Here is a 12388-nt window from a genome sequence, read left to right as displayed (position 1 = left end):
AGATGGAACAGGCCTTATATAAGGCCTGTGACATCACATTTTACTGTCAAATGACATATCTCCAATCCTATTGGACGATGTACCATGTGACAGAACCTTTTTTTTATTTTTAGGATGTAATGTCCTGTAAAGGGAGGGAAGCCAGCCAATCAGGAAGGCTGTGCTCCTCCCCCTTTAAGATGACGTCACCAAGAACAATATGGCTGCCATTACATGGTTTACTCAAACCAATCACATGGTATATCCCCAATCTTATTGGTTGTAGTAAACCATTTGACAGAGTCCATTTTTGGAAAGGATGTGACGTCACTCCCTTTCGATGACGTCACATCCTTTCCAAAAATGGACTCTGTCACATGGTTTACTACAACTAATCAGATTGGGGATATATCATGTGATGCCTCACATGATATATCTCACAATCTGATTGGTTGGAGTAAACCATGTGATTGCAACCATCATGATTTTGGTGATGTCATGTTAAAGGGGGGGTGGGGGGGTGGGAGACACAGCCTTCCTGAATGGCTGGCTTCCCTCGCCTTTAAATGATGTCACATCCTAAAAAAAAGAGGTTCTGTCACATGGTACATCGTCCAATAGGATTGTAGGATTGGAGATGTGCCATTTGACAGTAAAATGTGACATCACAGGGCTTATACTGTATAAGGTCTGTTTCATCTCATTTGCCCTCAAGAAGCCGACGGGACCACTTCTGCCCCCCCCCCCCTGAAATGGATTACAAGTATCCAGAAAAAAGGGAAAAGAAGCAACTTAACTGAAGCTTAGCATCAGTGCGTCTTTGGTTGAGAGCTTCCCGACACCCCTGGAATCGGAGGATGAACACATGTAAAAGGTAAGAATAACCATTGAAAAACCAAGTTTTTTCATTGTATTTTTGTTTCTTTCATTGCCAATGTATTTATCTATGCCGCTTTAGGCATTTTCTTGTCAAATGCTTGCTTGTATTTCTTTAAATGTATTTTTGTTCATTGCTTTGTATAATTCTTGTGTTTTTGTTGATTGTTTGTGTAATTCTTCTTCATTTTTTTTGTTTATGCTTTTTAATTGTTTTTTTTATTTATGCTTTTTTGTATTTTGATTGTTAATTTTGGTGTTTCTTTGGTATTTGCTTTATTGAATTCTGGTATTTCTGAGGTGTTTACTTTTTATTGTTGTTTATTTGGGGGGCGTTAGTTTGGTGATTGTTTTGATTGAATCTAAGTATTTTTGGTAGTTGTTTATTTTTTAGGTTGACTGTCAGTGATATATCATGCCCATGGTATATGGGCATGAGGTGCCACTGTGCCAATCAATTGGTTTCTTGGCATTTGTAATGTGTTTTTTTTCTATGTAATGTGTTTTATTTTGTGCCTGTTTTTTTTTAGCTTCCCCATTTATTGCTATAGTGGCACATAAATAATATGGGAATGCTTTAACACTGTGCCAATCAATGGGTAGTGGGGGTGGAGGGTGGGGGTAGTTTCCCCGGGTAGGGTGGTGTAACAATTGTGCTTGCCACAAACTGGTACCGGAAAGCGGGGCTGAGGTGGGGATGTATATGCACCGACCTTAGGCCACGGAGTGAGGTCTGGAGTGAGGATTCCGTGGTCAGACATAGATGGTTCAGGGTTGGAGAAAGCAGCGTTAACGTTATCCAGGTTGGGGTCAAGGCAGGCGGCATAGGAGCGATGGTCGCGGTCACAAGCTAAGGGCCGTCATCAGGAAATCTTCAGCAGGACGCTTCAGCAAGGAAAGCAGGAACTTCAGCGGAGCAGCTTCAGCATATGAAAAGGGCCCCTGTAAGGAGGACAAGGGTAGGACAACATGAAGGCCTCTGCAAGGGAAATATGCAGCAGGCCACAGGAACTAGAAGCTTAGCACTGGGGAACCAGTGCTTCACACAGGAACAGAATGGCCAGACAGGCGTGCTTGTAGCAAGCACCATTACATCCAAACAGACTTGGATTTTGCTTAGCCACTTCCTGAGGGGGGGAGAGGGGGAAGGGCTAACCCTAAAATAACATGGGCAGCCAATAGGGACAGAGCTGCATAGCAAGCAGCATGAAGGAGACTGCAGAGTGGGTCCAGAACAGGTGGTTCTTGATTGCAGCAGCAAGGAGGGGTTGTCTGGAAACTCCACAGCTATGCAAGGATGAGTTCCAGCCAAAACCCAGGAGCGGATTCCTCACAGGTGGTTAGGCTTTTATGCTGGTTTTATTTTAAATGGGCAAATGCACTATTATCCATATCTGGGTAATATTAATTTTGCCCATTACTGTATGTATTGGGATTGGGGGGGGTGGGTTTGTATTTATTTGAATGTATTTTTTCCCTGCATTTGATTAATACCGCATGGATCTGCGTGGACCACCAGACCCCGCACACCCTCGGGCCCCAGGACACCAGTGGGACCACCCAGTGGACCCCGAACACAACGGCGACCACCTGGAGGCCCCCAGGCCCACGGACACCCGTAGGAACCAGTCTGAGGCCCCCAGGACACCTGCGAGACCACTCGGGGGGCCCCGGAACACCCACTGGGACCACCTGGAGGCCTCCGGACACCCGCAGGGCCCATGAACACCCGTAGGGTCCACCCGGAGACCCTATGGGAACCACACAGAGGCCCGTACAGAGCCCCAGAGACCCACGCTGGCCTCTGGTAACAATCTTGTGCAAAAAAATAAAATAAAGATGCTCTTCTGCATCTTGCAATATTTTTAGCACCTAAAATATTGAGAGATTTTAAAGGTCGATAAGCTTACCACTGCTTTGTGAATAGCTATTACTAGCAAAAAAAAAAGTGATTTCTCCTTTTTTTGGCTTGTCGGACGACATTTTTGGCTCTGGCTGTTAATGGTCGTTAAAAAGCCATTATTACGCGATACTGCAGTGTTATCACTGCTTTGTGAATAGTAAAGCAGGCAGTATCGCGCAATAAGGGCATTTATCAACCATTAAACCACTTATCACTGCTTTGTGAATCATCCTCTTTGTGTATAAAGGAGGTGGATGCTCGTAGCATGTTATTTGGGAAGGGGGATTCGGAGAATACAGAGTTGAACATTGCTAGCAGGTGAGCTGTGGAAATAGGAACAGAGGAATGATCGAAGGGACTGCCGCTTGCTGGTAGGAAAAATTCAGGAACTCACCAGTACGAGAAGATAAAAAAAAAGCTGTGGAAATACATGATAATGTTTTGTAATACAGACTAGAGAAACCATCAGGGCCTGGCGCCTTTTGATGATTTTAAGTTCTTAACGACAAAAAACGAATTCCTCCAGAGAGAATTTCTTACCTAACATGTCTCAGCTCACCATGTTTACAAACTAGCTGTAAAAAAATATTTCGGAAAGGCTTATTGGTGTTGAATTTAGATTTTGTTTTAAAAAGACGTTAACACTTTAAACATGTTATTGCCTAGTACACTTTGGTCCTTAGAGAGACTGCTCTTTCAAAAAATCCATTTATTGTGCAATTGACTGTCTCTTTCTATCACTTTTAATAGGCATCTGGTGTGACAGTGAATGATGAGGTCATCAAAGTTTTTAATGAGATGAAGGTGAGGAAATCTTCCACTCCAGAGGAGATAAAGAAGAGGAAGAAAGCCGTCCTGTTTTGTCTAAGTCCTGATAAGAAGGAAATAATTGTGGAGGAGGCTAAACAGATTCTGGTGGGAGAAATTGGTGAGACAGTTGAAGACCCTTACAGGTCCTTTGTCAACCTTCTGCCACTTGAGGACTGCCGATATGGACTGTATGACGCTACTTATGAGACCAGAGAGTCCAAGAAGGAGGACCTCGTCTTCATTTTCTGGTACATTATTTGGAGTGGTGTGGTAAATACTAAAAGTGTGGATTATATTCATCTCTTCAGTTTGACACGGATGAGGTTGAGGTCACAAATGCTGATATTATTTTCCAATTCATAATTTCTATGCCTTAAAGGAGCAGTTCTTCCTACTTATCTTTTTCTTTTTAACCCCCATTTTTTTTACAGGGTATGAACCGGCGTCTCCCCTGAGCCAAGCCTATTTTCACTTCTGAGATCCCTAGGTTACAGAGATACCTACAGGTGAAGTTACCGTGTTACCAAATCTCAGATCGATGGGAACCTACATAGTCATTTAAATCCCCTTTAGAAACAAAACCAGGAAGTAATACCGGTAACTTCACTATTAAGTATCTTGGAAAGTTTGGGGTCCCTGGAGCTGAAAATAGCACACTCCTCTCCCCCCCCTCCTGTTCCAAGCCTGTAAAAAATAAAATGGAAGTTTGTTGGGGTGAATTTCTCCTTCAAAGGGAAAATCCCATTGTAAGAGACGTGTTCAGAGGTATGCAATGGAGACTGTTTTAAGATGAAATTAAAATAAGGCTTTATTGCGCCTGTTGCTTTAAACACAGCAAACATTTAAATCAGCAAACAAAATCCGCTCCACTCTGGAGTATATATACACTTGTGATCCAGTTCTCTTTAACTGCGTGGTTAGCCCAGCGATTCACCAGCCCAAATCATAGAGACATTCATATATAGATAATAGTCTTATAAGAAAAGTATTATCTGTTAGCTGGGTTGCTGTAGGGGAAGCTTCTCTGCTCTCTTGGATCCGCACACTTGTGTGCTAAGGCAATGTCCAGCTGCAAGTTTAGAATCTTGTCCCCTTTGTCTTGTTGTTAGCTTGCCGCTCAAGACATCTGTCCTTCCTTGGTTCAGCCCAGTTGTGGACTAAGGAATCTCTCTTCCTGTCTCAGAGGCAGGCTTTTTCTAACACCTGTAATCAGCCAGGTGGTGTTAGTTAATTGCCTACCAGCAGTTAACCGCCACACTGCTGGATTAGAGGCACATTTGTAGCCGGTCAAGAAAATCAGGTCTTTTGTTTGTTTAAAAAAAAAAAAAAAAAAAATATTACAGTATCTATGTAATTGGCTTCCTCAGATACTGTAGATCACCCTTAAAGTTACAATTTTAGCTACTTGTTTTCATGTGGAAAATAAATATATTTTCCTTTTCTTCAGGTCTGCTAAATTCATGAATATCAGCTAATTAAATGTATCTGTTTGACTAATAGTGGCATTATTAGTAAAGCAAATAATAAAACAAAAAGTCCAATTTACATGTCAATTTGAGGATTGAAAATCAGTTGACAATATTGTGTCCCTTGGAAATGTTAAGCATTTTGAAACAAAAAAAATACTTATACTCATCAGATTCTTTTTTTTTAAATGTGTGGTGGTCCTATTAGGAGCTGCCCCTTTAATGTGTGGCCCTTGGAATCCTCCCCTGCTCCATGTTTAAGAAATAAAAAGCAAACTGCGCACACATTGTAAAATTAACTTATGTGAATGTGACAGTGCTTATATATATAATACCTTATATAAAACTCAGTGGTTAAACTATATACTCTATGTGCACCAAAGGAAAAAAAAACTTTTTAACCTTTTAAGTGATGGGGAGATGGTCTGCTGCTCATCAGTAATGATGGCTCAACACCATAAAGATCACATGTGAAGAAAAAAAGGCAGCGCACAACCTCATAGTGTAAAATAGTACAGGTATAATTATAAATATTAAAGTGGTATAATATGCACGTACAGGAGTCCTGATGAAGTTAGTTTGACTAACAAAACGCTTATAAGTGTAAACGAACAGCTTATTGGCAAGTATTATCCCCCAGCTTACTACTGTGACTTGTCCGGTTAGCCTTCAGCTTTGGAACTGAGCCGGCACGGGTTGGTCGTGGTTCACGGCAAAACCCTGTGACACGTCATTGTGCTGCAAGTGGCGCCGTGGAGTCAGAGCTCATACTGTGGGACACCCCCAGAGCCGATAGTTTATTGGGGGGCATTGATTCATTCTGCTGTACTGCTGAACTGGTACAGAGTTTGCCGCCTTAAAGGTACAGTACGCTTGTGAATCTTCAAGCAAGCAGACGTGTTCCTGGATTGAGTGCCACACCAGAGCCCTGTTCAGCCTGTTTAAAGAACCTTTTGCAGTGACTGGAGCAGGAGAACCGTAGGATTAGCTAACACTCACCAGATGTATGTGATCCATCACTAGAGCGGTAACATGTACCCTGAACATGCCCTGTCCCACTGATGTGTCCTTGCTGTACCTGCATATTATTCCACTTTAATATTTATCATTATACCTGTACTATTTTACACTGAGAGGTCGTGCGCTGTCTTTTTTTCTTTTCTTCATATCTGCTCCATGTTTAACAGATTATTTAAGCATTGCATAAAAATATTCAATAACAAATAATTATCATACGCCAATAGCATTATAAGTTTAACTATGCGAGGAGATGAGTAAATGTATTTGTGTGTATTGAATTATATTGCCATTATTAATTGTAATTGTATTGCCATTATTAATTTTAACTTGTGATACTATTTATTGGACCAATGTGATGATGCACAAGCTTGTGTACAACTCATAACCTGCGACAAACAGACTCTTCCTTAAACCAATATGACTACTTGAACTCTTACTGTATATAAAAGTAATTTAGAACACCAATCTTGCATTGGTGTCTGCACTGGTTCTCGGGTCCTGAACCCTCACCGCATGGTACAAAAAATGTGTTGGGCCAGCACTCAAAACAAGTGTTCACAGGTACATCCTGTTTAATTCAAGATTTATTGCACAATTTATCATAAACCAGAAACATAGTAGTGACAAGCATGGTAGAAAAAACCTTCACAAAAGCCTGAAGCTTGAATAACGGGCCAGGGGCCCTGAAACTCGTGCATTGCATCATATAGCTGTTTTATGTTTACCATGCTTGTCACTACTACTGTACAGATGCAGCGGCCGTTATTGGAACACTTCACGCGGTGCATACCTCAGAATAACCATGTCATGGCGCGGGATTACTTCCAACTGTACCGCCTTTAGACGCGAGCGCAGAAAATGGCATTTTAGTGTTCTGGCTTTTAAACACCTGAAAGTGACACAGTAGCGCAGTACTATACACATTACAATTCATTCATTTCATTGCATTTAATTGCACACAATCCATGAAATTCAAACAAAGTAACCGCGATAAACACGTGTGCCTGGGGCGGTTGGCGGCGTTAATGCCGCGTGGAGTACAGCAGCGCACACGAAAACCGCTCTGTGATTTGTTCGAATGACGGCCGCTGCATCTGTATGCTTGTTTTATATGATACAATGCTCAATATATCTGAATTAAACAGGACACTTTATTGCAAATGCGTTTGAAGAGTCAACAAGCTTTTTTTATACCTGTGCACATCTGTTTTGAGTGCCGGTTCAACAGATTTTTTACTTTAACTCTTATCCCATGTTATTTTACACTTGTTTCCCTAAGGCCAAAGGCAGACTGTTCATACATGAATTCTACACAAACCTTCCTGTGAAAAGTACTATTAACACAAATATTGACCTTATAATGTTATTTCACAAATGTTATCCCACAACTCTAGTAAGATTCCTCATGGGCATATTTAATTATTTGTGAATAATTCACAGTTCAAAATCATTCTCCATGTCTACATATGTTATTCCTCAACATCTTTAGCATTTCTCTAATCTGAGGTACCTCCGTTTATCTTGATCATGACGACCTCGCCTTATTTATATGGTAAAAGTGGGTTCTTAATGTATTATTTCCTAGGGCTCCTGATAATGCACCGCTAAAAAGCAAGATGATCTATGCTAGTTCCAAAGATGCCATTAAGAAGAAGTTTACAGGTTTGTATATATGATGTTTATTCAACTCTTTAATCTGGGGATCCTACTTTATTCATTACATGACCCATACAACGTAAATACGGTGCTGGTGCATTGCTTAGTGTTAATTGGGTTTCAGTAGGCTTTTCTGTAGATTATCACCAGTGGGTACACCCAAAACGGCATTTGGTCAGGGGGAAATATCCCATTGGAGTGCATACATCTTCTGGAACGTCCTCTTGCTCTCAGTTTTCCAGCTTTCTCCTTGTCATGTGTTAACACTGGAAGCCAGCCTCTGCAACAGCTATTTCTTTATTTTAATAGGACATTGTACAATCGTCCAATAAAATGTACTTTGTGAAGAAGCACAGAAGCATATGGTGAAAGTTTCTTGGCCATTGTCTAATGCTACTTTTTACAATATGTATATGTAAGAGACATGTGCAGAGGTACAGAGATGTGCAGAGGTACAACCAGGGAGACAGATTTGGGGTTATTAGACTAGGGCTTTTATTCAGCCCGCCACTTTAAACAATGCAGGAAACACAAAATAAATAAACATCCTATCCCTCTGTAAGAGCTAACTCACTTTACCAGTCTCTATATATGCAGGGCTGGGAGGATAAGCCTCTTTCCAACCTATAACCCCAAAGTCCAGAGAGGTACCTGTAAGCAGGGAGCCCTTTATCTCAGTCTCTAGGTCTGGGTTGGTGTCCATAGAGGGGCCAGCTTCTGGCGGGTTCCAGGATCCGCTGTGCCCTGGAATAGAGGTGTCTTGTTAGCAGCACAGTCCTGTGCTCAAGACAATGTCTCTTTCTGTCTGTTTTTTCTACCTGTCTGATTAGCTAGGTTGAGACTCGTTAATTGTCTCCAGCTGCAATTAACCAGCTCCTTGATGGATTCCTCAAACCACTACATGCTTTCTATTGAAGCCTCATTTAGACAGGGGTTTGGGCCCTGTTACAGAATTCTGAAAGATTATACTTACAGCTGAATTTATTTATATTCTCAATGAATGGTCAAGGGGTGAACAGTAGCTGAAAGAACCTGTAAGAATTACATAGCTACAAACCAATAATATTTTTGTGGGGAAAAAAAACTAACAAACTGTATTGAATTGAATTAGCAATAGCTTTGGTTATTTATCCAGAAGATCGCTGTGTAAGGAAAGTCTTAGGCATGTACTTTCTCAAAAACATGCAGAGAGATATTGCTTTGTATAGATGGAGACTCGTTCATCAAAAGGAGAGCTAAGTATTCCTATATTATTCAAGAAAAGTAGATTCTATTCTATAAATCCCTAACTGTGAAAAAAGTTCATATACAGAATCTCATAGGTATTAGGTAAAAGCACATGGTGTGTGCATCCTGATTTATTATGGAATGTTGCCAAGAGTAGTTTGTTTCTTACTTTAATTGTCATCTTTCTTTGCAGGCATCAAACATGAGTGGCAGGTGAATGGTCTGGATGATATTAAGGACCGCTCTACCCTGGCTGATAAACTGGGTGGTAATGTAGTGGTTTCACTCGAAGGTGTTCCACTGAAATGAATCAGATTCCCACCCCTCAGGGGCTTCGCCATTAGCAGCTCCTGTTCTGACCACTGGGAGCGTTTTAAATGTTTTATTTATTGATTTTTTTTTTCTTTTCTGTATTTTCTTCCTTCTTACCCAGCCTGATAAGCTCTTTCACTGTTTGGGAAAAGCAGTGGCAGCTCTACACAACATAAAAAGGAAATGTTACTAGATTCATTTAATAGTATGGAACAGCATTGGCTTTCTGAATGTAGCATATTTTTTTAAATGTACTTATCACTATAAACAACCATGTAAACACCACTGAAGACTTTAGTTTCAATAGGATCCTGTTCTATATATAAAAAAATTGGACATTTTTATTTTTTTAGGTTATGTGCATTTGAAGGTCTTTGATATGTTCCAAAATGCATGTTGGTGGGTCCTTTATTTCCTTGACCTTCCACCAACAAAAGAACCATAATGCTTTGAGCCCTGAACCCAGGACTTTTTTTAAAAAATTTGTAGACATTCATACAAATCTGTATAATAGTCAAAGAATATGCAACGGAAAATTTGTTTGTAATACCCCAAACCCAAACTATCTGGTCAACGTTGCTGTAATATAGTTGTTCTTCTTTCCCAATCTAAGAATAAAGCAAATATTAATATGGCATTTATAATTGTGGCCTGAAGGAGTAGCTCAGTTTTGATGATGTCACTGCCTTTGAAGCGAGCCCAGTTCAAGTCCCAATGTCCGCTCTTTATGGGTTAGATCCACCGAGCTCTGTTACATCTTTAATGTGATGTTTCCCCCATTTAACGTTCCATTACTCATAACACATATCCACATACTGTAGGTGATTAGCAATACGATGCTCTTGACTTAACCAGAGAAATATTGGATCGCTAACTTTTAACGGATGTCTTGCTTACTCATATGAAAATCATATGCTAATGAGCCGTTATCATTACATTGCATATTTACCAACCTCCATTAATGTTAGCGCATGGAAATAACATTACGATAATTAGATCACACCAAACCTGCTGTTACTCATATGCAGACCATGATTATCATAGAGTTATTTCTGGGAGTAGCCTACAAGCAAAAAGGGCAGGTCTAAAGTGTTACCCAAATGATTGTTCTCAGTATAAGACCGAACCCTTTCATTACTAAAAGGAACATGTGTAATACGAAGATATATATTATGGGCCATAATGTTTCTGACCTTTGTCAGAAACACATCAAGAGACGCATCTGATAATGTATCATGAAGTTCATGTAATAAATTATACTATTAATTAAAGGGAATGTAGAGAAAGAAGGTAGTGCATGAACTCAGTCACACTGGTACTTAGCTGCCGGTGTGCTTGGTCCAGGGAGATCCTCATGTCCCAAAGTAGTCCAGTAGGTAGAAAGGAGGCAGGCGGCACATGGTATAATCAGCAAAATGAAATGTAATGTGCCTAAGAAACCGACGTTTCGGCAGTGCAATGAGAAAGGCAGCATTGCACTGCCGAAACGTCAGTTTCTTAGGCACATTAAATTTCATTTTGCTGATAAAGACCGTGTGCCGCCCGCCTCCTTTCTACCTACTAAAATGAATGTAGGACATGTTTGTCTGAACTAATATGGTATATAATCTTGACTGTATTAAGTATGGTTGTACAATAGTGTGTCTATATACTATAACAATAATTATCAAGATGCGGAATTAGTGAACAAAACTTTTATCCTCACACAATTACTTGTGCGAACAAGAAAGGGGGGAAAAATAATTACAGGTCAAATAACCAGAACAATATTTACAGAAAATCATCCTTTTTTTGTGGCAGAACTGTGTGTAACTCATGTGCAGAACATGGGAACAGACGTTTTGACAATGTGCATGTGCATGCGCAGTGCATTGGTTAATACAGCAATGAAAATCCCAGTTAATACAGCTAACATACCGATGTGTGTTTGCCGAACGGACATCGTTTTTGCATATCATTAGCTTTGTGGCTACCCATTAAACTGAGGAAAACTAACGGATGTTACCTATTCAGGCAATGCTAGTTAATAACCCAGGTTTAACAAAGCTCAGTTGATCTACCCCCTTGTGGCTTACTGTAGGCAAGTCAATTGACCTCCCAGAGCCTTAGACACTACTATTCGAATGTAAACTCTCCGTGACGGGGACTCCATGTGCATTAGGTGTGTCTGTTCTGTTTAAAGCAATGTGATATCTCCAAAGCTTATAATTATCATGTGCAATTCTAGGAAGGCATTTGGGAGGATAATGGATTGGAACAATGCAGTTAACACCTCCAGCTGTTGCAGGATTTAGATTTAGTATGTTAAAATATTTGGAGATTTTTACCTTTTTTTAATCTGTTCAGTGCTAGAAGAACTACTGCAGTAATGTTATTTTACAAATGAAATTACACTAATTGGCTTTTCAGACAATGTCTTTCCGGTGTCCAGTTTTAGACCAAGTCATACAGTAGTTTTATATTTGTAATAATCAGAGGGTGTAATCTTTTTATTTTGCTGTTCCAGCTTTTAATTTAACTTGTGACATTTTGTAATAGTGATGTGTCCAGGACACTTCTCCATATCTCCAGCAAAAGCCCTACAAACTCGGGCAAATGCTTCATGAAGCTACGGAGATTACTTTCTGAAAAGCAAAGTAAAAAACGAACACATTTTCATCATCATTGTTTGCAAACATGAATTGTTGAAACAGAAACAATGTTTTGTGGAATTGTAAAACATTTATTTATGCCAAATAACAATAAAATTGTTGGATTGTTACAGACAAACCTCCCTTCATATATGCATTTAGTTCTAAAAAAATAAATCAATGACTAATACTGCTACCGGGATTCTACAAAGCTACAGGTGCGCCGACGAGTATTCTAAAACTTGCCTTAGAAAATCTGGGGCTATCACCAACAGAACCCACGTACATGCTGGGAACGTGCTGGGTACATGCTGCAACATTTCAGTGACATTTCTGCAGAGACTAATGGCCCATCGGACTAACACAGCAGGGGTCCCAGGCAGTCCCATTCAGTTTGAATGGGACTGCCAGGGACCCCCGCTGTTAATCCGATGGGCCATTAGTCTGTCGGCAGAAATGTCACTGAAATGTTGCAGCATGTACCCAGCACGTTCCCAGCATGTACGTGG

At 40.4% G+C, this 12388-nt stretch overlaps 1 protein-coding gene across 1 annotated transcript in view; it reads left to right on the top strand.

The window, feature by feature from the left end:
- Window positions 1-10689, top strand: part of CFL2 (cofilin 2) — a 33106-nt gene extending 22417 nt beyond the window's left edge. Inside the window, exons 2-4 of the mRNA XM_075613878.1 lie at window positions 3509-3816; window positions 7640-7716; window positions 9131-10689. Coding sequence (XP_075469993.1) covers window positions 3509-3816; window positions 7640-7716; window positions 9131-9246 — 501 coding nt within the window. The 3' untranslated portion in view covers window positions 9247-10689. The remainder of the gene's footprint in view (window positions 1-3508; window positions 3817-7639; window positions 7717-9130) is intronic.
- The last annotated feature ends 1699 nt before the right edge of the window (window positions 10690-12388 follow it).

Source organism: Ascaphus truei, chromosome 9 (assembly GCF_040206685.1).
Source record: "Ascaphus truei isolate aAscTru1 chromosome 9, aAscTru1.hap1, whole genome shotgun sequence".
In the NCBI taxonomy this organism is placed as follows: domain Eukaryota; kingdom Metazoa; phylum Chordata; class Amphibia; order Anura; family Ascaphidae; genus Ascaphus; species Ascaphus truei.
This window is presented reverse-complemented; position numbering and strand designations above follow the sequence as displayed.